General features: G+C 35.7%; 1 protein-coding gene across 3 annotated transcripts in view; it reads left to right on the forward strand.

Moving 5' to 3' along the window:
* The first annotated feature begins 906 nt into the window (after positions 1–906).
* TRM82 (Transducin/WD40 repeat-like superfamily protein) overlaps positions 907–24859 on the forward strand; it is a 120954-nt gene continuing 97001 nt past the window's right edge. The window contains exons 1-4 of one of the 3 annotated variants that reach the window (XM_089790773.1): positions 1009–1108; positions 1195–1335; positions 13548–13712; positions 13896–14073. In XM_089790773.1, the coding sequence (XP_089646899.1) occupies positions 1202–1335; positions 13548–13712; positions 13896–14073 (477 nt within the window). In that variant the 5' untranslated portion in view covers positions 1009–1108; positions 1195–1201. Of the gene's footprint in view, positions 1336–13547; positions 13713–13895; positions 14074–24859 lie in introns of all 3 variants that reach the window. The other 2 variants (XM_089790774.1, XM_089790775.1) reach the window with 2 other exon arrangements.

Below are 24859 nucleotides of genomic sequence, written 5' to 3' on the forward strand. Positions count from 1 at the left end.
ACGATATCGTAGTGTACTTACAAATAGATGACTTACTAAATAGTACACAAGTCTTTTCAACCATACTAAACTCATGCTTCTCCTTCCCGCTCCCTACATTTCTAGCAGTTCAAGCTTCCATGATTAACTAATAAAAGGTTAGAAATAAAAGCCTAAAATCATTGATTGAATGTAATTTTATGACTACAATTATAATCACTAGGAGGTAATACTTGCATTATTGCAATAAAGAAAGAATGCAGTTGTAATGTCATTAATTTTTAAAATGATAAGGAAAATATATAATAGAGCTTGGGAGAACCTCAATGAAATGCCTTGTACAATATTGAAATAAAATTGGAAACAAGTGCCACATAATGACTTACTACTTCCCTTAATGAATTTAAATATAATTTTAATTTAAAAATATATATACATAATTTAACTTTAATAACTTATATCAAATTGTTGATAAAATAACATTTAATTCTATTATATTGTGTGAAAATGATAATTTTTATCAATGCATAATGAACATATAATATAAATAAAATAAAATATATAATATCATATTATATATTTATAATTTTTTATTTGTATTATAATATTCTTTTAAATAGATATTACAAATGAAAATGAGTTCGTGTATTACTTCTTAATATATAATTAATGTAAAAATTCAAAATCTTATAAAATTTTTAATTAGACATAAAAATGAATTTTTTTTAAATTTTCAAAAGATTCAAATATTGACATATTAATGATGTATAATCCATTCTAAAATTTTTAAAAGTACGAAAACTATACAATATTAATCTACTATTTATTTATTAATGGTGCAACAAATATTTGTATAATGTAAATTTTATATGCTTCCTTTAATTATATATCTCTTCAAATAAAAACTCTATCAGCTACCCTTGCACCACCTCATTTTGGTACAACCTCCTTTTGGTACAAGCGTGTGTTAGAATGTTATTTCCTCTCCTTTCTGTTTTTAACCTAGGGCTTGCATAAACAATCTAGTTGTAGGAGACCAAAGTTTTAAGGGAGAGGGCATATACTTGAGATTTTCACAGTTACTCTAGGGAATCAATCCCTGCGCATCATCCCAATCGTTTTAGGGACGGTAAACATCTAAAGATACTTGCGACGGCTCGTCATTTGTTATTGAAGTTTCTACGATTTCTGACAGATAGTCGTAAAATTAGGCAGACCTCCAATGGAAGAATGCCAAATGGATCCGCCGATGGAGGGAGGTGTGAAGGAGATAGCACCCGCCCTCATTGCAGTTCATCCCCTTGACAAATTTGTCGTGGTTGCAATTGGCCCAAATCTTCGCATCTTCAGCTTCGGGTAAGTATTGCACAAATTTGAAAGCAGAGCATGGGATTCGAATTTCTAACGTATTGGCGATAAATTTAGGCGTTATGCATGGAAGTAATTATTGCAAATTTTCAATTGAAAAATTAATCTCTCTTACATTACGATTGAGATTCGACAATGCCAGGTAGTAGCGAAATATTATGCATTGATTTCTGTCAATGTTCACTTATGTACATGAATGCGTAGTTGAAATAGTAATACAGAGACAGGGATGCGTATACTCAATCGAAGTATTTTTTAATATTTATGATATAACATTTTTAGTTTCTTATGACTTCGAGCTAGTGAACGTCAGGGCTAAATGCGAGCCAACGCTTATTAGGTTGATCAATTCAAAGGCTTTTCGTGAAGATAAAGAAGGGATTAGAACAAACTAGTTGTTGAATGCTTAGCAAAATCCCAACAGTCTTGCCCCTTTGTATCCAGAAAGAGGGTTTGCTTTACCTTATTGAACGCCAATTAAAATAAAGATCCAGCCAATTTCTTTCACGTACATTGGAAGGTACTACACACATGACAGTTACAAACATATATGTCTCGTTGAAGTTCAGAGACGCACAAATATGCCTCGAGCTAAACAATAAGATCGAAACTTGAAAAAAATAAAAGGATTCCTTTTATAAAAAATTAGGTCTAATAATATGACAATTGACTATCGCAAATTTGAAATCTGGGAATAACAGAATTAAAATCTCTTAAACAGCAGTCCACTGTTTTGGTCATCTTTTGAAATGATGGTATTTGTACATTCTTGGGGAAAATTGTTAGATCGGCTAAGCTATTCTAGGCTGACTTGGACCGAGTTCATGATTGTAGTAAAGATCAAAGACTCTTAGATATCGTAGGATGCTTTGATTTAGAATTTGGTTCCCTTTAATGCTTCCAATTGAATTGTTGTTAGAATGATTTGACCTTGACAATTGCTACGAACCAATTTACATTGAATACTTCTATGTACCAAGGCATAGCAATTAGTTGCACACACATTTACGGACTTGGCTCGTAACAGCTACTGGAAAAGACAATATCTGAGAAAGTTGAATTCAAAGGGTTAACTCTATGAAGTGTGGGATCCCTTTCGCAATACATGAGATTGACTTGGGACAAGGAAATATGAATATCGATATCGGGAATGGATGTTTCAAAATGAGGTTACTAATGGGCATAATAAATGATAAACGTGAGAAATATGTATCAATGTGGATAAAATATGTTTGATAATTAGAAGTGTGTAGGTGGAGAAGGGTGAATGAAGGATTGAAGAATGAGCCCAACTTGCACGGAGCATGATCTTTGTTGAAATATAATCATATTGAGTAATTCCATCAAATTAGGCCCAAAACTAAATCTGCTTTGCATGTATATAAAAATTTCATCATTATATTTTGACCATAGTTTGAGGTACATGTGAACCAAAACATGCATCTTGAAGTTAATGGACATTCTTCAATGCGCATGAAAAGTAAATATTCAAACATAAAAAGGATGATGGCGTCCATTTAAAGTAAGGGCCCATTTGTTTCGTGGAATTGGACCGGAATTGGGATAGTGTTAATCCAATTTTGTCAAATTTGCTGTTTGTGTCCAAAATGATAAAGTGGAATTAGAATTTTGGAATTCTAATCTTGCCCCAAAATGAGGTTACCACTCTTCCATCCATATAGGTGGAATTGGGAATTGACTTCTAGGTTTTACTTTTTGAGGATTGAAAAAAATTTAAAATGTATTAATTTTGAAGTTCGATGAGAACCCTATTTTTACCATTTTGAACCTCTTTGCATGGAGCTTGTGCGTTTTTATGACTAGCTTGAAGGGGACTCCGGTAGTTAAGCACACCACTCAATTCCTCCCAACAATATGACTTCTCTGCACAATTTTGGGCACTGATTTTCGTTTGGCTGGACCGGAGTGTTAATGAGACGAATTTGTAGCCGCTGGTGAGGATTTCGGAGGATACTTCTCAATTCAATTACACTCATCCCCGCGGGCCTCACTCTACAATTTGGATTTACCAAATTGTTAAGGCTGCCCAATGTCAGGTGGTTTGTAATGGGGGATGATGATACAGTTCGTTCCGGGGATTTTGGTGCGGGTTCTGAGTAAATATGAATACAAGCAGATGTATTATGTTGGGAGCAATTTGGAATCAGCAGAGCAAAATATGGTGCATTCTTATGGGATGGCTTATGGTGGAGGCTCTGGCAAAGGTGCAGGACAATGTATCTTCCCACTCACTATAACCACTATAACCAACAAAGATGCCTTTCTTTCCTGAAAGTTCTAGTGTAATCCTTTTCTCTTTTGGAACATGAATGTAGATTATATTAAGATAATATCTTATACTTTCTATGATAGTCAACTACTTGTCTATAGTCCGTCTTTCAGTCTAGATAGGAATGTTTCCTATCCCGTCTCTTTTTTCTTCAGTCCAGATAGGAATGTTTCCTATCCTGTCTCTAGTTTTGTTTCTAATTCCGTCTTCAGTCTACGTTGTTTCTTTTAGAAACAACGTCCTAGTAATTCTTTATAAGGAACACATTTGTTCCTCTGTTAATCAATCAATCATCCGGAAATCCGTTAATCTGCCAACTCTTCTTGAATCTTGTAACATGGTATCAGAGCTATTACTTAAATTTTTTCGAAAAAATTTATAATTTCTTCGTGAAATTATTTGTTTAAATTTTTTCAAAATTTTTTCTGTTGAATTTCTCTAAAACCCGCTTAGGGTTTTCGGCCTAGAGAAATTCCCGAACTCGGGTCTGCCTATGTTTGTTCAGCACACTCTAGCCCCATTTGTCCATGCACATCGATCCTGGAAGAAAAATCCGCCATTTTTTATCAAGAAATCGGAAGTTTTTTTAAGCTTTTTTCAGCTAGGGCCTTTTTTTTCAAAACCCTAATTTTTGGGGTCGAAAAAATATTTTGTTTGTAGATTCTTGGTGGGTTTTTCGAGAGCTCAATTGGGTTGTTGTCCGTTTTTCCTGGGTGCCTCGATTTTTGTACCTCAATTTTCGAGCTAGCGGATTTAGAAAACGACAGTAGATTCCTTCTGGGTTTTTCGAGCTCTCTTCTGGGTCATTCTCTGATTCTTCTGGGTCTTCCGTATTTTTGCTTCGAAGAACGTGCCTTCACAGATTTTCATTGAAAAACGTGCCATGGCATCTCTGACAAGTATTTTGCTCGAACATAATTCCAAATTCAATGGTCGCAATTATGGAACCTGGAAGCAGTGCATCATCGCAATCTTCGAATATCGAAACATCGATCAACTTGTTCTGGGTGTTACGCAGCGTCCGACTTCTCCGGGTCCTGATCAACGCGAAGCTGCATTTTTCGCCTTCTGAATTTGTTTTTGAGATTTTGGGTTTGTTGATTTTCTCCTCAAAAATCATTTCAAGTTGTTTGTAATACGCAAGGTTGTGTGAGATTCTGGGTTTGTTGATTTTCTCCTCAAAAATCATTTCAAGTTGTCTGTAATACGCAAGGTTGTGTGAGATTCTGGGTTTGTTGATTTTCTCCTCAAAAATCATTTCAAGTTGTTTGTAATATGCAAGGATGTGTGAGATTTTGGGTTTTACCGTTTTTTCCACAAGAACGAAGTTTTGTAAATGCAACTTTGTCATGCCCAAAACTACGAGGGCAAATACACAATTTTTTTTAATTTTTAATTTTTAAAATTCATAATTAAAAAGCTCTAAGTTTGATAAGGTTGTGATCATAGCTAAAATAAAGGTACTCTACATTTCATCTTAAGTTTTTAAACTTGAGGAGGAATACATCGTTAAGATTTGAGCTTACGTTTTTTCAAAATGTTATCAACGTTAATCACGTTATTTTATTAACTTCACAACAAGATATGAAAGTTATTTAAATAACATTCTAAAAGAGTTCGGGTTTAGATTAATCTGAAAATATCTAATCAAATAAAGTCTACATTTAAACTAAATTTGAATAGCCAATTAACCTTTAAAATTAAGACTACTTACTACTCAAAGATTAGACTTTACTATCAATATAAGACTAACTAACAATGATAACTAAATTTAGCTAGACATTAAATTAGAACTTTCTAAAATAATTAAATAACTAAATTAATTAAAAACTATCCTAACTAAATCTAAACTAACTTAAATTTAATTTTAACTTAACATAACTCATATTAAAACAAAATAAATATCTAACACAATTCTAAATGTAAAATAACTAACTGAAATAAATAACTTAAAACTACTTACTATCAAATCTAAAACCTAACACTATCTTATTTAAAACATTTAATAAAACACAATTTTAAATACTCAATAAACTAACATAAATAACTAAACTAAACTTATTTTTAACATTTCATAAAACACAAATTAAAAATTAATAAACTAACTATTTAAAACCACTAACCTAAGCCACCCTACACTACCCCACACTACCCTAAGACCCCACTAGCCCTTGGGCAAGCGCTTCCCAAGGAGCGCTTCCCAAGCGCTGTCCTTGGGACAGCGCTCTGCCCGAGGGCACATTGGCAGAGCCGCCCCCCTCCCTCAAAACCTGCGGCCCAAAGGATGGTTAAAGGAATGAATTTAAACTTAAATGCATTCCCAAAAAAAAACAGTGTGACTCAGCGTTTTTCCAAGAACGCTTGACCCAAGGTGGAGATGAGGGGACAGGGTGATGTCAGCCTCATACCACTTGCAAAATATGATAAATTTTAATAACAAAGGTCTTTTCAAATCATTTTAGCAGTGCTACGTCCACCAAGGGAAAGAAGAAAAGCATTTAAGGCAAAAGTAATATAGGTAAGGTTTAGGATATTTAGTTAGATGATTATATATATATGTTTTTTTTTGAATTTCATTTGAATTTTGAACATTAATATTTATATTTTCTTTTTATTTTGTCTTATTTCGAAATTTTAAAAATAAGAATATTCTGTGGAATATTCTTTGTTGCAAAGAGGCATTAAAATTTTCTCTCATACAAAAGGCAGAGAGTTTAACTCTCTTGCAACACATTTTTTTTTTTGATGAAATATTCTAAGTATAGATTTCAAGCCATGTATATTTTTTTTTAAGGTGTATTTTTTTCTTTAGAATAGATTTAAAACATTTACACCAAAATCATTTGATCTCCTATAAATTTTAAATTGGAATAATGCAACCTTTGTCAAAAAATTTCTTTTAAATGAAGATCCATAAAGCCTATTTACAACCTTAACATACCAAGAATATAAATTATCCATTTTATTCAATAATGCAATACTTGCTGATTCAAACAATCATGTAACCTGAATCTACATCCATGATCATAATTTCATTTTCAACCATCTAAATTTACATCACGATTAAATCACATGATGACCCATTTATGCTCAAAACACCAATTTTATTGGCAAACCTGATTCAAAGGCTCAGTCGGGAAAGAATCAGAAAGAAAACCCGGCTTCGTTGCCAATTACAACAAGGTTTAAAATACAATTTACAATAGGATCTTAATCCCAAATTTCAACAATTTAATCAAATTTTCTTCATGATCATAATCAAGGGATTTATAATGTTTTCTGCAACTCATTTCTAGAACCATGGAGGAAACAAAATCTGATCAGGTGACCAAAAGCATGAACAAGAACAATTCAAAACATGCATATTTATACAAGGTTTTCACAACAAGATCTACAATACATAAATCAACACTTGGGAAAGGTGGATTCTTCCAACTAGGAGAAGTCGAGCACAACACCAAATCAGATGCCCAATCGGGGCTATTAACCAAGAACTTCCGTTCTTCCATTTAACCATGCCATACTCATACGAGGTTTGTGCTAACGGGTAGGGGCCTATAACACCCTACCCTCTCTCCCTCTTCTCATCTTGAGAAGAGACTCTACACTGGTTGGAGTCCAACTAAACAAACCTTTCCCAAAATTGGTCACTTCTGCCCTTTCCAAGGGTGAGTAATACCAAAACACCCATGCAAGAAAAATCTCAAAATTGCAAACATAAACATGAAAGGAAAACAACCAAAATAACATGGTTTTCAAATCTTCCCAACATACTCACAACATACAACCATTAAAACATCAACAAAGTAGCATGAGCATGAAACAAAACATGAAAACTGAATAAGGGAGATGAAAATTTCCTACCTTCACAAAGAGGTAATGGCAAAGAACAAGTTTGAGTAGAGTTTCCACTTCCTTCCTTCAATCTTCAAACTCCTCTCTAAATGTAGAGATTGGGTAACAACCTCCACAAGTCCAAGAAGGGCCTCCAAAATAGGCCTCCAACTCAACCACCCAAGGGCTCAATAACTACCCCCACCCACTTGCAATTCTAGAAACTCCTAACTCAACCTACACTAAGATTGAACCCTAAGTGGAGATGGGGTGAAGTAACTCAAGATAACCATGGTCAATTTTCGCACAAAGGCAAAAAGAGACTTTTTGAGTGACCTCAAAAGTCAATAAAAGGGGCTTAGGGGTTGGAAAAGACCCCTAACCCATACCCATACCCTTTGGGTATAATAATATCAAGTTTTAAGCTTTAGGAAAGAGGTTTAGAGCCAAACAAAATCTAGGAATAAAATAGGACCATTTAACTACTCTAACTTTGCAGATTAAACACTAATCCGGATTAAGGGATGACTAACCTCGATTAAGAACCCAATTAGCAAATTGACACCAACTAAACCAACTTGGGTCCAAAGGTTAAACAACTAACCCTAAACAACACACTGAAGCACATAAACATTTTACGAGTGTCAAGCGACACTGAAAGAACATAATTACGAACATTAACATTCACTGAACAAAGAAGATACATACATATATCTCACAAGACAATACGTGAATTACGAACAATAAGGTCTCCAAAATTAGCACAAGGAGATCAGTTCTGTTCCTCCGTAGGGTTTCTCGGCTAAATATCTGCACACTCATTGCACACATCAGTAGTCCCGTAAAATCACATGTACACAATTGTATACGTATCAGAAATTCAAATAAATTAAAACATACATCAATAAGGGTTTCTTCATCCTGCTTAATTCTTAATCATTTTAAAATCTCTTAAATCAAAGTCTCAATCCTACATTTACTGATTTCATCAACATACATATGCATGAAATATTAAATGACAATCATCAAATATATCTGAAAGTAACATCACACAACATGAAATAATATAGTATGTTCTAAGCATCAGATACTGTCTCGACATCTCGAGTCGTGAATATCAAAATAATAGTAATGTATCACTATGCTACGATGGGTCAGGGCGAGGCCTCACAAACTTATTCTGAGTCATAGCACTCTTCTGGCAAAGCTTCTTGTTTTCAGCATTCTGTAGATCAAGGGAGGGTCTCAATTATCCCAGAATGTTCCGACATTCGTACGTTGACCATTAAGGGAGGGTATTAAGATAATATCTTATACTTTCTATAATAGTCAACTACTTGTCTATAGTCCGTCTTTCAGTCTAGATAGGAATGTTTCCTATCCCGTCTCTTTTTTTTTCAGTCCAGATAGGAATGTTTCCTATCCTGTCTCTACTTTGTTTCTAATTTCGTCTTCAGTCTATGTTGTTTCTTTTAGAAACAACGTCCTTGTAATTCTTTATAAGGAACACATTTGTTCCTTTGTTAATCAATCAATCATCCGGAAATCTGTTAATCTGCCAACTCTTCTTGAATCTTGTAACAGATTAGACATCGACAAATTCTGAGATGACCAATATCTGATTGATAACCTGAAAATGCATCTTCTAATGTCATATTATCTAGGATTTTGATGATGACTATGATTCTGAATGTATACCACTTTTTGGCAAAGCTTTTGCCCATAAAAATATTTGAAGACTTTGATCAAGGATCATAGCCTTCGCTGCCTCAACAATAGTCATGTTCTTTCTTTCAGCTACACCTTTTTGTCCAAGATTATAAGGGACAAAAAACTCCCTCTTAATCCCAGCTGCAACACAAATTTGTTGAAAATACCAAAAACATATTCTCCTCCATTATTAGACCTTAGAACCTTTATCTTCTTGTTAGAGAAATTTTCAACAAGAGATTCAAATTCTTTAAATTTGTACAACACTTAATTAGATTATTAGACTTGAGAAAATAAATCTAAGACTTACATGAGAAGTCATAAATGAAGGTAACATAATACCAAAAACAGCTAAGAGAAGCATCAAATATGAGACCACACAAATTGGAATGAATCAACTCTACAATATCCTTTGCTCTACTTTCACTAATATGAAATGTACTTTTAATGTTCTTACCTAGAGCACCCCCTACGCAAACACCTTCATGATTTTGGTTTAGCCTTGGAAGACCAACTACCACCTTCTCCATTGAAGACAGTTCTGAAATTTAGGTGACCAAATCTTTTATGTCATAGCTCACTTGAACTTAGAGAATTATGAGCTAATGCATAGGATGAGCTGAAAGCTTGTAAAAACTGTCATGATGTACACCAATCTCATGAGCTGTCTGATTGCTGGTGTTCTTCCATGCAAGAACTTTGCCTTCAACAAAAGCAACATGATAACCTTTGTCCTCCAATGCTGAAATAGAAATCAGATTCCTCTTAATACCCATAACAAAAAGAACACTGCTCAGATGAAGAGGAATTCCGGAATCCTATTAAAAAGTAGAACCAACACACTTCACAGATTAACATGCACCATCACCAATGATTTCTTGAAGATGAGAATGTTTTTCCTTCAAATCAGAGAGGTGCTCACAATAACCAGTAATGTGACGAGAGACTCCACTATTAATATGCCACGTATCAACAATCTTCACAGATTAACATGCAGCATCATCAATGATTTGTTGAAGATGAGAATCTTAGTCCTTCAAATCAGAGAGGTGCTCATGATAACTAGTAATGTGATGAGAGGCAACACTATCAATAAGCCATGCATCACTGTTAGTGGGAACGTTGCTAGAAAGTGCGAAGGCAAATAAGAATGTTTCAAAATTTTCACTTGACTCTTTGTGGAGAAGAGTTTTCAACATTTGTTGCAGCCACTTGATGCTTGGGTCTTGAAGGTTAATCTCTAGTAAAATGTTCGTATTTGTCACATCTGAAGCACCGAATACTAGAATGATCTTTTTCTTGTGATCAGGAGCTGAATCAATTTTTTTATCTTTGAATCTTTTGAAATTACCTTTCTTCCTTTTTCCTTCAGAAGTATGGGCAACATGTACATGATCATCTTCATAAAGAGTTTAATGTACATTGCCTCTAGCCTTAAGTCTGCATTCTTCCTAGATGCAATCAGCTCTCAATCTATCAAATTCAGGAAGCTCATCCCTTTCATTAATGCCTCGGATGAAATATTCCCAGAGCAGGGAAGTACATTCATGGCTAACATGACCAAATCTTTAACTGTAAAGGATTCTCCAAGTGCATTGAGCTGTTCCTTTAACTCTGTAATCTTCATGAAGAATTAGACTACTGATTCTTCTCTAGCCATTTTAACATGCAAAAGTTGACGTCTCGGGGCTAGAGCTCCACTCCTATTGTTGAATTCATACAGGTCATTCAGAATCTGAAACATATCTTTGGTTGAATTTAACTTTGAAATAATAGGAACTAAATGATCCTTAACAGAACCGATCAGAATCTTCCTTGCCATAATCTTGTTCTTTTTCCATTGAGCTTTCTCAGATTTTTCAGAAGATTCTTCTACATTAGAATTCACAGAGTCAAGAAGATCATTCTCTTCAAGAGCAATCAGAATTCTAAATTTCCATGAAGAGAAATTAGAAGAACCATCCAGTCTGTCTTCAACTCCGTTCACCATTCTAAGAAGCTGAAGTAAGCAACTAGAAAGTAGATAAGATAAGATAAGATAATGATATTAATGTGCAACAAAAGACCAACAAAGGGGCTATGGGACTGAATAATTACAACAGAGAGGCTGACAGCAGCAGGAGCACACAAAGGTGTCCGAGAAAGAATACAACAATAACAAGATAAAGCATCAAAGGACCAGAGATAAGGCCAAGAAAGAGTTTAGGAGTCCTTTCTAGAGCAAAGAGAAATGTAAAACTAATAATTCTGATTCTGTACCATTGCCTTAGACCCACTCTTATACCATGTTAATTTTTTAAACCAGAATAAAGATATGCAACAAATGAAATAAAAAACACAAAAATAACATATAACACATAAGATCTATCCGTGGAAAAATCCTCCCCAGCCCATAAAATGATGATGCCTTTATTCAGATATCAAAACATTTAAAAAATTGTTGCTTATGATTGACGCCTTCACAATGATCAATCAATAAGCTTGATAGCTCTATCATCAGATATTTCACAATCACTGATGTAGCAATCTGAATGCAAATAATATGCGTCACATACAAAGCAACATGATCTTGAACAGATCGTAAGACTACTTCACCATACAGAAAATATCACAGAACTTATAAATATATTTCTAATCGCAAACTTAACCTCATGCTTTTCTTCTAAGAATACATACCCAGCTGAATAGAATACTAAATGCTTATAAAAACCGTAGTCACCTTCAATAGAACGAAAAATATGCACAATGATAAGTCACATAAGACAAATTGTCGGCAGTTACAGAATAAAATTGCAGCATGATAATATGAATCGACACAACATGATAAGTGCCGTTTATAACAATATGAGAACTGTTGCCTCCACAAAGAGTCTCAATGACATGAGCAATAGAATGAATGTCTTCAGAAATAAATCGCTAACGACCCAACGTAATAAGGACAACTTGACAGTATTCATTGTCAGCACTACGTATGATAAGTAGGAATAGTACAGAAAGTTACACTGCCAGCAAAACAGAACATGCGCTAGATGTCACATATGATAAGCACGGACATGGATAAATAGGAAGGAACGGAGCAGGCACAGAAGATAATGGAGAATGCAGAAGAACTCCACGACATGGGCCAGGTAAAAACGGAGATGACACCAGCACAATGAATATATATACAAACTATTAGCGAATAGTAACTATTGGCAATCATCAGAGGTAAGAAGATCTCTGCCGTAGCTACATAATTCAACACAATGTGCCAAAAATGAAAATTTCCCTTCAATTTAATCTTACCCTTTTTAAATGCCACGGACTGGTTCTGCTTCAGTGGTGCCAATGGCTTTTCATCTCCTCTTCCACCGTTATGCCCAGCAATATTCTTTCTCATGGACTAATGTCTTCGAGCTCTTAGCAAATGAAATATTAATGAACTTTGAAACCTTAATATTAAAGCTTTGATTTGAATTCTTAGCTCGTATCAATATTCAATAGTCACAGCTTAGTAACTAAAATATATCTTTCAAATGAAAGGTTCATTAAATATTAAGCCCACGGTTAAGCAATGGGACCCATTTGAATAGCAAAATCATTAACTGAAGAAAATATTTGTAACTAACTTCCAAAAGAATATCCGCAATATATTCAATCACCTTTGCAATTTTGTCTCTAAAAGAGACTTTACAAAATTGAAGATACTCTATAGATGCAATTTGAAATTTCAGAAATGATACATGATATATCCAATGAGCTGAGTAGTGTAGCTTCTTATAATACCAAAACAGCTAGACTTAGGGATTTTGTCCTAGCCTCAAGCTTCAAAAAGCCTTTGTGAATTAGAGATGAGAAATCAACCCGGTATGATACAATTGAGGCTCTAATGCTTCTTTTATAGCCATTGGATCTGACCTATGACCCTCCATTTGCTTAACTCTTTCCCTCCATCAATTTTAATTTTGATTTGAGTAATTAAAAATAATGAAGTGACTTTATTCAAATAATCTCAGTTACATCAATAATAAATTAATCAATATTACTTATTATTTGCAGCTGTGGAAAAATATTAAATAAGTAATTATTAATTTTCTTAGTTTATTGAATTTAGGCTTGGCAGTTAATTGGCTGATAGGCCATTATAGCGACTTAGAGTGAAGGGGACATTACAAAGAGATTCTACTAATTATTTTCTTTTATTTTGTCTATTTTGTACTTGCATTGTTGTTTATGAATCCTTTGTGATCCAATTATCACAATTTTTTTTTTTTGTGAAATAATTCAAATTTGTTTGGTGTCTGGTATAGTTTGTTGCCTTTTTTTTAATGCTTTGTTGTCGTAAAATGTCTTTGAATATTTACATTCCCATTGATTGTCATTTCAGAGAAGACAGCCCTGCTGTTTGCCACAATATTACAGATGGTCCTGTACATAGTGATTCCATAAGATCGATATGTTTTGATAGAAAAGGAGATTTCTTTGCTTCTGCTGGAGATGACAAGCTTGTTAATATATGGAATGCATATTCATGGCATTGCGTTAAATCCATGTAAGGCATTATTTTGAACTGTCAAATTTGTTTTTGTGGCTGATAGCATAAAATAGTGGTTTTGGTACTTGTATGAGATTGGCTTCACCTCATGTTCTAAGGAACATTAATATGAACTATATAAAATCATTTGTTTTGACAAGCAGAATTCCCTGCCCCATTATTTGTTTGTGTGCTTTACAGTCGTTCTGAAAAGAGGGTGAGTGCAGCCAGTTTTAGCTCAGATGCCCGGTATCTCATGTTTGCTGATAAGTTTGGAGTTGTTTGGATAGTGACAACATCAGTTTCTGACAAGCTGGACTGTAAGGATGATAGGGCTGAGCCCCTTCTTGCTCATTGCTGCAGCATCATTACTGGCTTGGTCTCTATATTTACTTCTCTCTCATGCACTTTGAGTTGTATATATGAGTATTATGTAGTTTTGTTTTACTTTTATGTAAAGGCACATTGCTAGGATAGGCGTTTTACATTTTATTCTGTATAAACTCATTATACTCACCAAGTAACATGGTGATAGTGGTAAATCTGTAATTTTGGCCATAATTCAGGCCAAGTCTAAATCTGACTCCCATTTGCTTGATCTGATTTTTTAGGAATAGTCGGGATTTGTGACAGAATTGAGCTTAACGAAGTAGGTGAATCAACCCTAAGATAAACATTGAACCAGTATACTTTGCTAAGAACCACAATTAATAAATTTCTGTTATTGGTTTGATTTCGCATGGGTATTTAAATGTTATTACAGTGTACATACCTAAGGAGGGATAAAGTATTTATTTTAATTTTTCGACTAGTGAGAATAGAAACAGCAGGGTGGATTTTGGCCTCATACAATCCCTTTGGGTTTAAATATTTCATGGCTCCTCCATATCAAAGTGATCCATTAGAACCTTTACATAGCTTGCAAAATCTGCAAGTTGCATTGCTTAAAACAGTGCAAAAATTGAAATAGGCAATGATAGCCTTGGATGTGATCGGCTCATTGCAAAAAGGTAGTCTAAATCAGGATGCAATTTTTCTGGTAGAGATGCAGGAAATGATCCTAAGATATAGCTAAGAGGTTTATGGATGTATGGTCAAATTCAGTCATTTTAAAACCATGTAAGTGCACGGATAATTAATCTCAACATTGCAAATGAAATCTTTTACTCATCATTGATATGATGTAATCTGAAATACTCCTCAATTTGCGTTAACTAATGTTAACCATTTTCAGAACTTCCGCCTTTGTATGTTTGAAGTTTTATCTTGGTGCCTGCTTTGTATGGCGGCTGAATTGGGGGCATTTGGTTCCTAGAGGGGTGCTTTTTCTCTGGGCTGTAGGATACTCTGTTGTGAATCTCAATTTTTCTTTTGGAACTTCTAGAAAAGCTCCTAGCTTGCCCATGAGATCCTCACTGATCTTCTCTTACCTATCGAATTTTCCTACAAAGTGGGAAATAATTGCAACTTCTCTTTCAATTTTGTTGATGTCAGTTTTATACCAATAAATAACATATAGCAATTGCATACTTGATATAGAATACCAAACACTCAACCCTCTCTTGAAAAGTAAATACTCATGAAGAACATGAGAAAACTCTAGGTTCCTTACACATGTGGATACTAACTCAGTTGTATTAATGTGATTTGCTGGTTAATCACGTAGGTGGACTTACGTTGTTCTTTCAAGGATGTCGAACTTTTTCTGTGATGGTGATGAAATCTAACTTTGCAACGTATACTGACTTTGACTTTCTCAATTTACTTTTCCAATTTCTCCCACTTCCAACTTTGCTCTCCAAAACTCCAACTATTGAACTACTTGTTGCTTTACTTCTACTCCTATGAATGGAAAGATTAGCAGATGGACGGGGATCAAATATGTTGAAAGCTTGCCAGTGACACTACCTCCATAGATGCAATGATTCAAGAGAAAAAAGACTAGATTACCACGCAAAGCTTCCTAACAAGCCGCTAGGATGCTAGTGGCCTAGTTTGTGGAGCCCTATCAAACATCCACTAATATGACCATGCAACTATCCATCTATTCTTACTCTTGCTTAACAACTTTCTTGAAATAAAATCTACTTTAGCAACTTCAATGGAATTTAACTTTGACTATTGGAAGTAGAAACCATGCAATAACACCAAGTGTTCTTAATCACCATGCAAGGCACAACAATGATAAGAGAAGCAATTTTGGTATTATCTAAGCAACAATTTTCTTCAACCCAATTTAACTTTAACTATTGGAAGTAGAAACCATGTAATAACACCAAGTGTTCTTAATCACCATGCAAGACACAACAATGATAAGAGAAGCAATTTTGGTATTATCTAAGCAACAATTTTCTTCAACCTTATTTAACTTTAACTATTGGAAGTAGAAACCATGCAATAACACCAAGTGTTCTTAATCACCATGTAAGACACAACAATGATAAGAGAAGCAATTTTGATATTATATAAGCAACAATTTTCTTCAACCCTTTACAAATGAGGGCAAATGGCCTTATATAGGGGCCAAAAATACAACCAATGGTAGAGATTAAGAGGCAAAATCAACGATCCAGATCAAATCCCAGAAACCCTAACTAGGGTTGCCACCCCATTGGCCAATGAGAATCACCACCTCATTAATGGACCAATGAAAAAAAGGAAAAGTGGCAACTAATGAGAAGGCACCAAAATAGTAGCCAATCAGAATTAGACACCTATCCTGCCTAAGAAGAAAGGAGAATTTACCACTTGGGCTTGCATCAAATGATCCTCCAATATAATTCTACCATTTTCTTTCATCTTCTTAGCCAAGGCAATGAACTTGGCTAGCCTGTCGTGGACTTCCTTCATGGGAGGGCAAGACGTGTGCTTCATCTTGAACTCAGCTAAATTCATCATATTGCTCGTTGCTTGCAGTGTCTTCTCATTCTTTCGCATATCTGATAAAGGCATTGAGGGAGGCAAGGGTGCCCAAATGCTTCTTCTTGATGGCAACCTTCCCCAACTCATCCAATCTCGATCCAAACTCTATCTCATTGACGCTCTCCTCTTTGATATCTTCAAAATCAAGTGCAATCCCAACATCGCTCAACATGGTTGAAATGGAAGTGTCAACGCCTGGGTTGTGCTGTGCAATCTCATTTCGTATCTCTTCATGTATCCTCAATCTGATGCTCAAGGCAACATACCAAGACTCCACCGTACTCCTTCCTCCTTCATCCGCCAACTTGGTTCTCTCCAAATATCTCTCCGGTAGCCTAATAACTGCCCGTAGCCTGGGAATGGCTAAGTCCTTGACTAGAAGGAAATCCTTCCACTCCCCTTCAAATGAATAGAATTTGTCTCTAATAGCCACCAATGACCTGAATGTTAAGATAAAGGAAGGGAAGAAATTTCGTTGTGATGATGGTGTTGTAAAGTATATGAGGGCCAAATGATGTTGATGGTGATGATGATGGAGGGTATGTCTGCCGATGATGCTTCTCCTTTTCTAACATTTTTCTTAAATGAACTCCAACTCCTGAACTACTCGCTACTTTACTTCTACTCCTATGAATGGAAAGATTAGCAAATGGACGGGGATCAAATTTGATGAAAGCTTACCAGTGGCTCTACCTCCATAGATGCAATGGTTCAAGGAAAAAGATTGGATTACCACGTAAGGCTTCCTAACAAGCCGCTAGGATGCTAATGGCCTAGTTTATAGATTCCTTTTAAACATCCACTAATATCACCATGCAACTATCCATCTACTCTTACTCTTACTTAACTACTTTCTTGAAATGAAATCTACTTTAACAACTTTAAAAGAATCTAACTTTAACTATTGGAAGTAGACACCATGCAATAACACCAAGTGTTATTAATCACCATACAAGTCACAACAATGATAAGAGAAGCAATTTTGGTATTATCTTAAGCAATAATTTTCTTCAATCCTTTACAAATGAGAGCAAATGGCCTTATATAGGGGCCAAAATTAAAACCAACGATAGAGATTAAGAGGCAAAATCAATGATTGAGATCAAATCCCAGAAACTGTAATTAGGGTTGCCACCCCATCGGCCAATGAGAAGACGCCACCTCATCAATGGACCAATGAAAAAAAGGAAAAGGGGCAACCAATGAGAAGACACCAAAATGGTAGCCAATCAGAATCAGACACCTATCCTACCCAAGAAGAAGGAGAATTTGCCACTTGGGCTTACATCAAATGATCCTCTAATATATTTCTACCCTTTTCTTTCATCTTTTTAGCCAAGGCAATGAACTTGGTTAGCCTGTTGTTAAGTTCCTTCATGGGAGGGCAAGGCGTATGCTTCACCTTGAGCTTAGCTGAATTCATCATGTTGCTCGCCGCTTGCAGTGTCTTCTCATGATCCTTCTCATATTCTTTCGCATATCCAATAAAGGCATTGAGGGAGGCAAGGGTGCCCAAATGCTTCTTCTTGATGGCAACCTTTCCCAACTCATCCAATCTCGACCCAAACTCTGTCTCATTGACGTTCTCCTTTTTGATATCTTCAAAATCAAGTGCAACCCCAACATCGCTCATCATGGTTGAAATGGAAGTGTCAACGCCTAGGCTATGCTGTGCAATCTCATTCTGTACCTTTTCGAGTATCCTCAATCTGATGGTCAAGGCAACAAACCAAGACTCCATGGTACTCATTCCTCCTTCATCCACCAACTTGGTTCTCTCCAAATATTGCTCTGGTAGCTTGATAAGTGCTTGTAGCCTAGGAATGGCTAAGTCCTTGACTGGAAGGAAATCTTTCCACTCACCTTCAAATGTTCCAAATTTGTCTCTAATAGCCACCAATGACTTGAATGTCGAGATAAAGGAAGGCAAGAAATTTCACCCATATTGAATTATAGCATTGATCCAATCCTTGACTTCGTGCAACTATACCAATATCTCTTCTATATTTTTCCCGTTGTCTTGTGGAAGGGCTGCCTAATGCAACTATTGGATAGACTGGCAATCTCTCCAATACTTATTTTTGGCCTCCAACTTTACAATCCTCTCGTTTGCCTTCCTCAACCTTTCTCTAATTGAAACCATGCCTTCTTGGATCTCCTCACACTCCATGTCATCCGTGATTCTTCCCAAGTTATGCTCAACTATCTCATACTCTTGAGCTACAATCTCATCCACTGCCTTGCTAACCTTTGGTATAGCAATCTGAACTTTTCGGTGATCCTCATCATGGTCTTGATTATTTGCCACCGTGTTTGCAATTTGTTTCTGTTTCTCACTATCTTCCTTTTCCACTTACCCTTGAATATCTTCAGCTGTTTGGATAGTCACCACCTCACCTCATGGCATAAGCATTTGTCTTAACCATAGCGGTGCAGTGCATCTCCCCAAATTGGGATTTGGTTCAACTAGCAAAGCATCACCAACGGCTTCAGGTGCTTGGCTTATTTCCTTAATATCAATTGGCCTATCCTCTTCTTTACTAGTGACTGTCATATCATCTCCATGTTGGTTCTCCGAGAGAGGAGAATATTTGGTACTGTTACTGTAACCACTTGATTCCGAATTAGAGCTCACCTCTATTGAGACCCTTTGTCTACTTGTATTAATTTGCTAGCTCTTGGCCTCAATTATGCTCTCCCTTGACGGTGTTGCATTCTGTCTCTTTGATGGAGGCTCTTGATGTTCTTTACTTTTCTCAACCTCCAAATTTCTCTTCTTGCTCTTAACTACTCTTGGTTGCTGGTTACTGCCTCCACCTTTCTGTCCGATTGACTCCGCTAGACCTTCTTCCTTCCGGTTTTGTCATCCCATAAGTAAGGCGTACCTTTCGACTTTGTAATTGCCTTAACTTCTCATTGTACCATGACTCAGTATGTAGATCAACTGTCCTTGTAACCGCCTCTAAGGAAGGATCCTGATGATCATCCCAATCCACTGGACCCAATTGTATTCCATCCACTGTATCATAATCCTCTCTTAGCACATTTTCATCATCTTCCAGTTGATCGGGAATATCAAGGCCTCTCCATTTGATTGCCCTCATCATGCCGACTGACAATCTTGAGAAAGCTAGCTTCCTCACATGAAAGTTATCTTGTGCATTGACCCAAAAATCTTCTATAGTAGGAATATGTTTGAATGTGTTTTAGTGAGATGCCTTGATAAGACCATTAGGATCGAATCCCTATCTTGCTCTATACCATCCTAGATGATATTGCTTTAACTCTTTCTCCGCAGCTGCAAAGGTGACGAGATTGGGGCAAGTATCATTGCCTATTCCAAATGAGAAGGTAATCCTTGTCTCATCTTTAAGTTTTATCAACTTGTCATAATGCTCAAGTTGCCTAGCCAACTCCATCAAAACTATCTTGTCGGATGGGTACTTCAAAAGTCTCTTGGGACAAACTATACTTCCTGCCACTCGAATATATCTGAATTGCGAACATTGGATGAACCAACTCCCATACTTCTTAACTTTTACTTCCGCTTTTGTTGAGAGCCTCCTAGCAGGTGTCCCATGTAATATCCTTACTATCTTCATGGAAAAGGTGTCATAAAACATCTTATAGTCTTTGGTGTTGTGCAAATGAAGCTGTGGATAGCACTCATGCACCAAACATTGCCCTGACCCATTGCCAATCACTCCTAAGGCCTTAAGTCCAGGATTTTCATATATTGTCGCAATCAGAGAAAAGGTAGGATCCCATGTAGAATTATTTTTGATTTTGCACTATCCTGAGTTGCAACTCTAAATTTTCACTTATGATTCTAGCCCAATCAAATTTTCTCTTTCCATTTTCAATTTCATCAATACAATAGTACATCCAATTCTCTAATTGGATACCTTGAGCCACACCCATGATTCGGCTGAGAAGCACAATAAGGTCGCTGTACTTCGGTTTGAAATCTGACCTGGTGAGCTTTGATGACTTGGTAACTCCCTTCTTGCCTTCGTGTAACCAATTCTGCTTTAGATGAATGAAATAGGCCTCTCGGTTACCCTTAAAGAACTTGGTCGTTTGATCCATTGTTACCATTGTCATGCTTCTATGTTGGGGAATATTGAATACTTCTTCGACCACTTGTCCGTTGATGTTAGTCAACACTCTCTTCCCTCCATAAAAAATGATGAACTTGGTCACAATATCAAACTAGGATGCGCACTCCATTACCAATTCCGGAAGGGGCAAGGTAGGAGGGAAAGCCGCTGCATGTACAATTCCGCTCTTGTAGATCTTCTTTGCCATGGGGGATCGCCCTTCCTTCTATCTATCCTTCAATTTTACCATGTTCACTGTACCGATATTGGTAACACTTATTCGCCTCACTTTCGAGAAGAAGGTGGTCTTAGGCATCATGTCTTCTTTGTCTTTTTTGGTATTTGTTTCGCTTGGGTTCTTGCTTGCACTAACATCTACCATCCTAAACACTTATTTCTACCCCTTGTTCTAAATGATATGAATTACACTTATCAATCTCCAACCTTCTTTCTATCAATGGAATCTAGCTTATTTCTGCCTCTTCAAGTCCTATCTATACACTCATCAATCTTCAAACTTCAATTTTAGGAGTGGGACTACCACTTATTTCTGCCTCTTCGTTACCTTAGGATGGACTACATTTATCAATTTCCAAACTTCAATCCTAGGGGTGGGACTACCACTTATTTCTGCCTCTTCGTTACCTTAGGATGACACTTATCAATCTCCAAACTTCAATCCTAGGGTGGTCTAGCTTATTTCTGCCTCTCCAAATGTCTTATCATGAAATCTCCACTTATATGTCCCAACTTTAGCCTATCAATGGAAATGATGAAGTGGTGGATGAAAGTGCAAGAAGAAGATAAGGGAAATGAACCAAGCGAGAACAAGGAATAAAATCTGCCTTTAGAACCAATCTTCACCTCTAAAAATGAATAGAATTTTACCTTAAATTTGCCTTTACCAATAACTTGGTGTCTTCACATTTAGATCAGATCTCGTAAAATTTCAATCCTCCAACAAAATATGATGCCCTAGCAAATGAAATGCTTGCAAAAATCTGCTCACGCCACTGAATTTTAACCTTCTTTGCCAAAATTGCCCAATTTGAAGGAAATCACTGCTATAGGGCAGAAAAATCTGCTCTAAATCAGAGTTTTGGTTCTCCAAATTCGCCCGAAATTGCCAAAATTCAGACCTTAAATCACATTGCCAATTCACCAAATAAAATCGCCAAAGTTGGAAGAAGAAATCGTTGCCAAAGAAGGAAAAAATCAGACTTCAAAATTGTTGCCTATCTCGCAAAAATCAGGCCTCTTCACCACAAATTCGACCTAGGGTAGAAATCGCCCAACTTGCAAAAATTAGATCTGTTCCTTCAAATTCGCCCTAGGGCAGAAATTGCCCATCCAAGGAAGAAATCGCTGCCAAAGAATGGAAAAATCAGACTTCAAAAATCGCTTTAGCTGAAAATTCACTCAACTTGAAGAAAATTGCTCCAACTTGCAAGAGGATGTGGAAAGAATGAACGAGGAAATAAGAGGGGGGAAGCCCCTCTTATACCAAAATTTTTGCCTCTCCAAGTGGGCCAACCTGCCTAGAGGGGAAACAAAATTAAGTTAGTCCCTTAATTAATGGCCCAGATTTAAATGCAACATTAAAATTACTTAGTCTTATAATGAAATTGGTCCATTTAATTGCCAGTTTTGATCAAAAATTGCAAAATGGAAACAAGGTAAGCTTAGGAGATATCAAAATTTTCATTTAATAACGCTTTGACAATTAAAGTATCATTAAAATCAAATCTAGCAAGCCAAAATCAATTTTCAATTCCAAATTACCAGTTTCTTTTAACATTTCTAAAATCCTCTAGGCTAAATTTCAACAAATTAATGAGATTTGCAATTTAATCCAATATCTATTTTGCAATACAATTTCAAATTTTTTACTAAACAAATCCTTTTTTTTGCAGTCGAAATTCAAACTCCAATTTCAATCACTATCAAAAGAAAATTTCTTTTTCACCAAAAAAATTCAAGATTTTCCAAAACGATTAAATCAAAAAATTTCATTTTGAAAATGCTCAAGCTTATACAATTATTTCAAATTTTCAAAAAAAAAAAAATTATCAAGTCCAAAATTTGCAAATTTATCCTGCCAGATATTATTTTAACAATAAAAAAAATGTTGTTGAAACTTGTTTAGCCTAAGGACAAAATTACCTGTTCCGGAAAAAAATAAAGTTTCGTACCGGGTGAAAACAAACCGAATCCCTCGTGGCCCGAAGGCATCCAAGGTGTATAATTTTCAAATAAAAAACCTCTGGACAACTCCAAATTTTGCTAAGGCAATTGAAAAATTCCCAACACCTGTGATAATTGCCAAGGCTTGCTCGAAAAAGGGGGTCCCGAAAATTTTTGGGCCAATGGTGTGAAAACCTCACAACAAATTTGAAACCCTGCCCCTGCGTTTTGTGGCATGTTCCAGACTACTGATGACTCATTTTTGTTTTTTGATGCTGGTTCACTTCAACTCTGGGTATGCTCAGGAGCAGCTTAACACTTCCATCTTTTGACCCAGGTAAAAACTAGTGAGCTGAGATCTGACAAGTTTCAGAAACCATCAAAATCTGATTTAACACTAGCAGAAATCGGAAACCCTCCTTTGTACTTTGAAAGACTGCCTATAGCTTTGAATAGTCAGAATTGTTTAACAAACTTCTATAATATCTGTGTAAATCAGTTATTGCCATAGAAAGATCTTATCACTGACAAATAACCTTGAAGGTACAAAACTTACTGTTGCAAGGACAAAAACCACTGCAATAATGAAGCCCTGGTTGAATGCCTAGTAATGAATTGAAAGTACACCTATGGGCTCAAAAATTGACATCATATGGTTCTTTTTTGTATGCTTACAACAGTCACAACATATCAAATCCACACAAACAAACTAGAAAGTATAACAACTTTATGTAAAATCAATCTACTCTGTAAGTATCATAGATGTTGTATAGCTAATTCACCATCATGAATGCTGGTGTTTAAGAAAACCAACAACATACCAAGAGCATCTTTGGAGCTTGTATGCTTTAACAAATTCTCCTATGCGGCACTCACATGCTACATAGCTTAACATTGTAAACAAGAAGAAATGCATAATTGGTTACCCTCATGGGCTCTACGTACACACAATAAATAGATTCCCATCCAAATGAAAGTCCAAATAGCTTAAGCCTTTAAAGCTATGAAATTCCAGTTGCTTCAGCTTCACTAGATATGTGGAATTTGTTATCGTCATCCTTAGATTGCTTCAACTCTAAAAGTCTGTCATGATATTCTATTCTGTGTAGGATAGTTTTGACATTGTACGACTTTTCTTAGCAAGTTCAGCTCCAGCTGAACCTGTAGCTGTTTTGCTTCCACAGTTTGTTCTTGGCCCCTGGGCATTTGGATTTTGCTTGAATCTTTCTTTTCAGATTGCTGCAATTTTGTCTTTAGCAAACTTTGATTCTATTTTAAATTGTTTTACTGTGAATACTGGAAGTGTTATTAGTTGAAATATTTGTTTGGCTAGAGAATCAAGATTTAATGGTTGAGTTAGATGAATATATTGACATCCATGATGTTATTTGGATCACACCTCCTTATTTATGATGTCTTTTGCTCATTGTCTTATTAAAGCAGTGACATGTTGGCCTGGTCTGTAGCTCTTGATATTTTTCCTAGAAAGGTTGATTAAAGAAAATGTATAAAAAGATAATTATATCCTGCTAATGACATTTTGGATATTATCTTACTAACATTTTGGACTACTGTGTTTGAAATAATCCTGAGATTGCTATGTTGGACATTTTGTTTTCAGTTTTGTAATGTCCGCTTTAACTTAGACAAATTTATTCACCTACGCCAATTTGGAGAGTTAAAAAGGGAATAATATAATAAATTAAATTGAGTTGCCGTAAACCATAGTTTAAAATCGGTATCGGCAATATCTTGGCCAGCCCAAATTTTTTGGAAAACTCGAAATCAGCAAAAACTCGGCAAAAAATTCGGCAATAAATCGGCACTTTTATCGAACATTTGAAAATATAAAATTTTTTAAAATATTTTTAAAAACGCATACATACACACCAAATTTGTAGAATATATAATAATTTGAGATATCCACCATATATCATTCAAAGTTTTAAGTTAAATAGT

Source organism: Cupressus sempervirens, chromosome 7, assembly GCF_028749045.1.
Source record: "Cupressus sempervirens isolate cs-2001-9-10 chromosome 7, ASM2874904v1, whole genome shotgun sequence".
Classification (NCBI taxonomy): domain Eukaryota; kingdom Viridiplantae; phylum Streptophyta; class Pinopsida; order Cupressales; family Cupressaceae; genus Cupressus; species Cupressus sempervirens.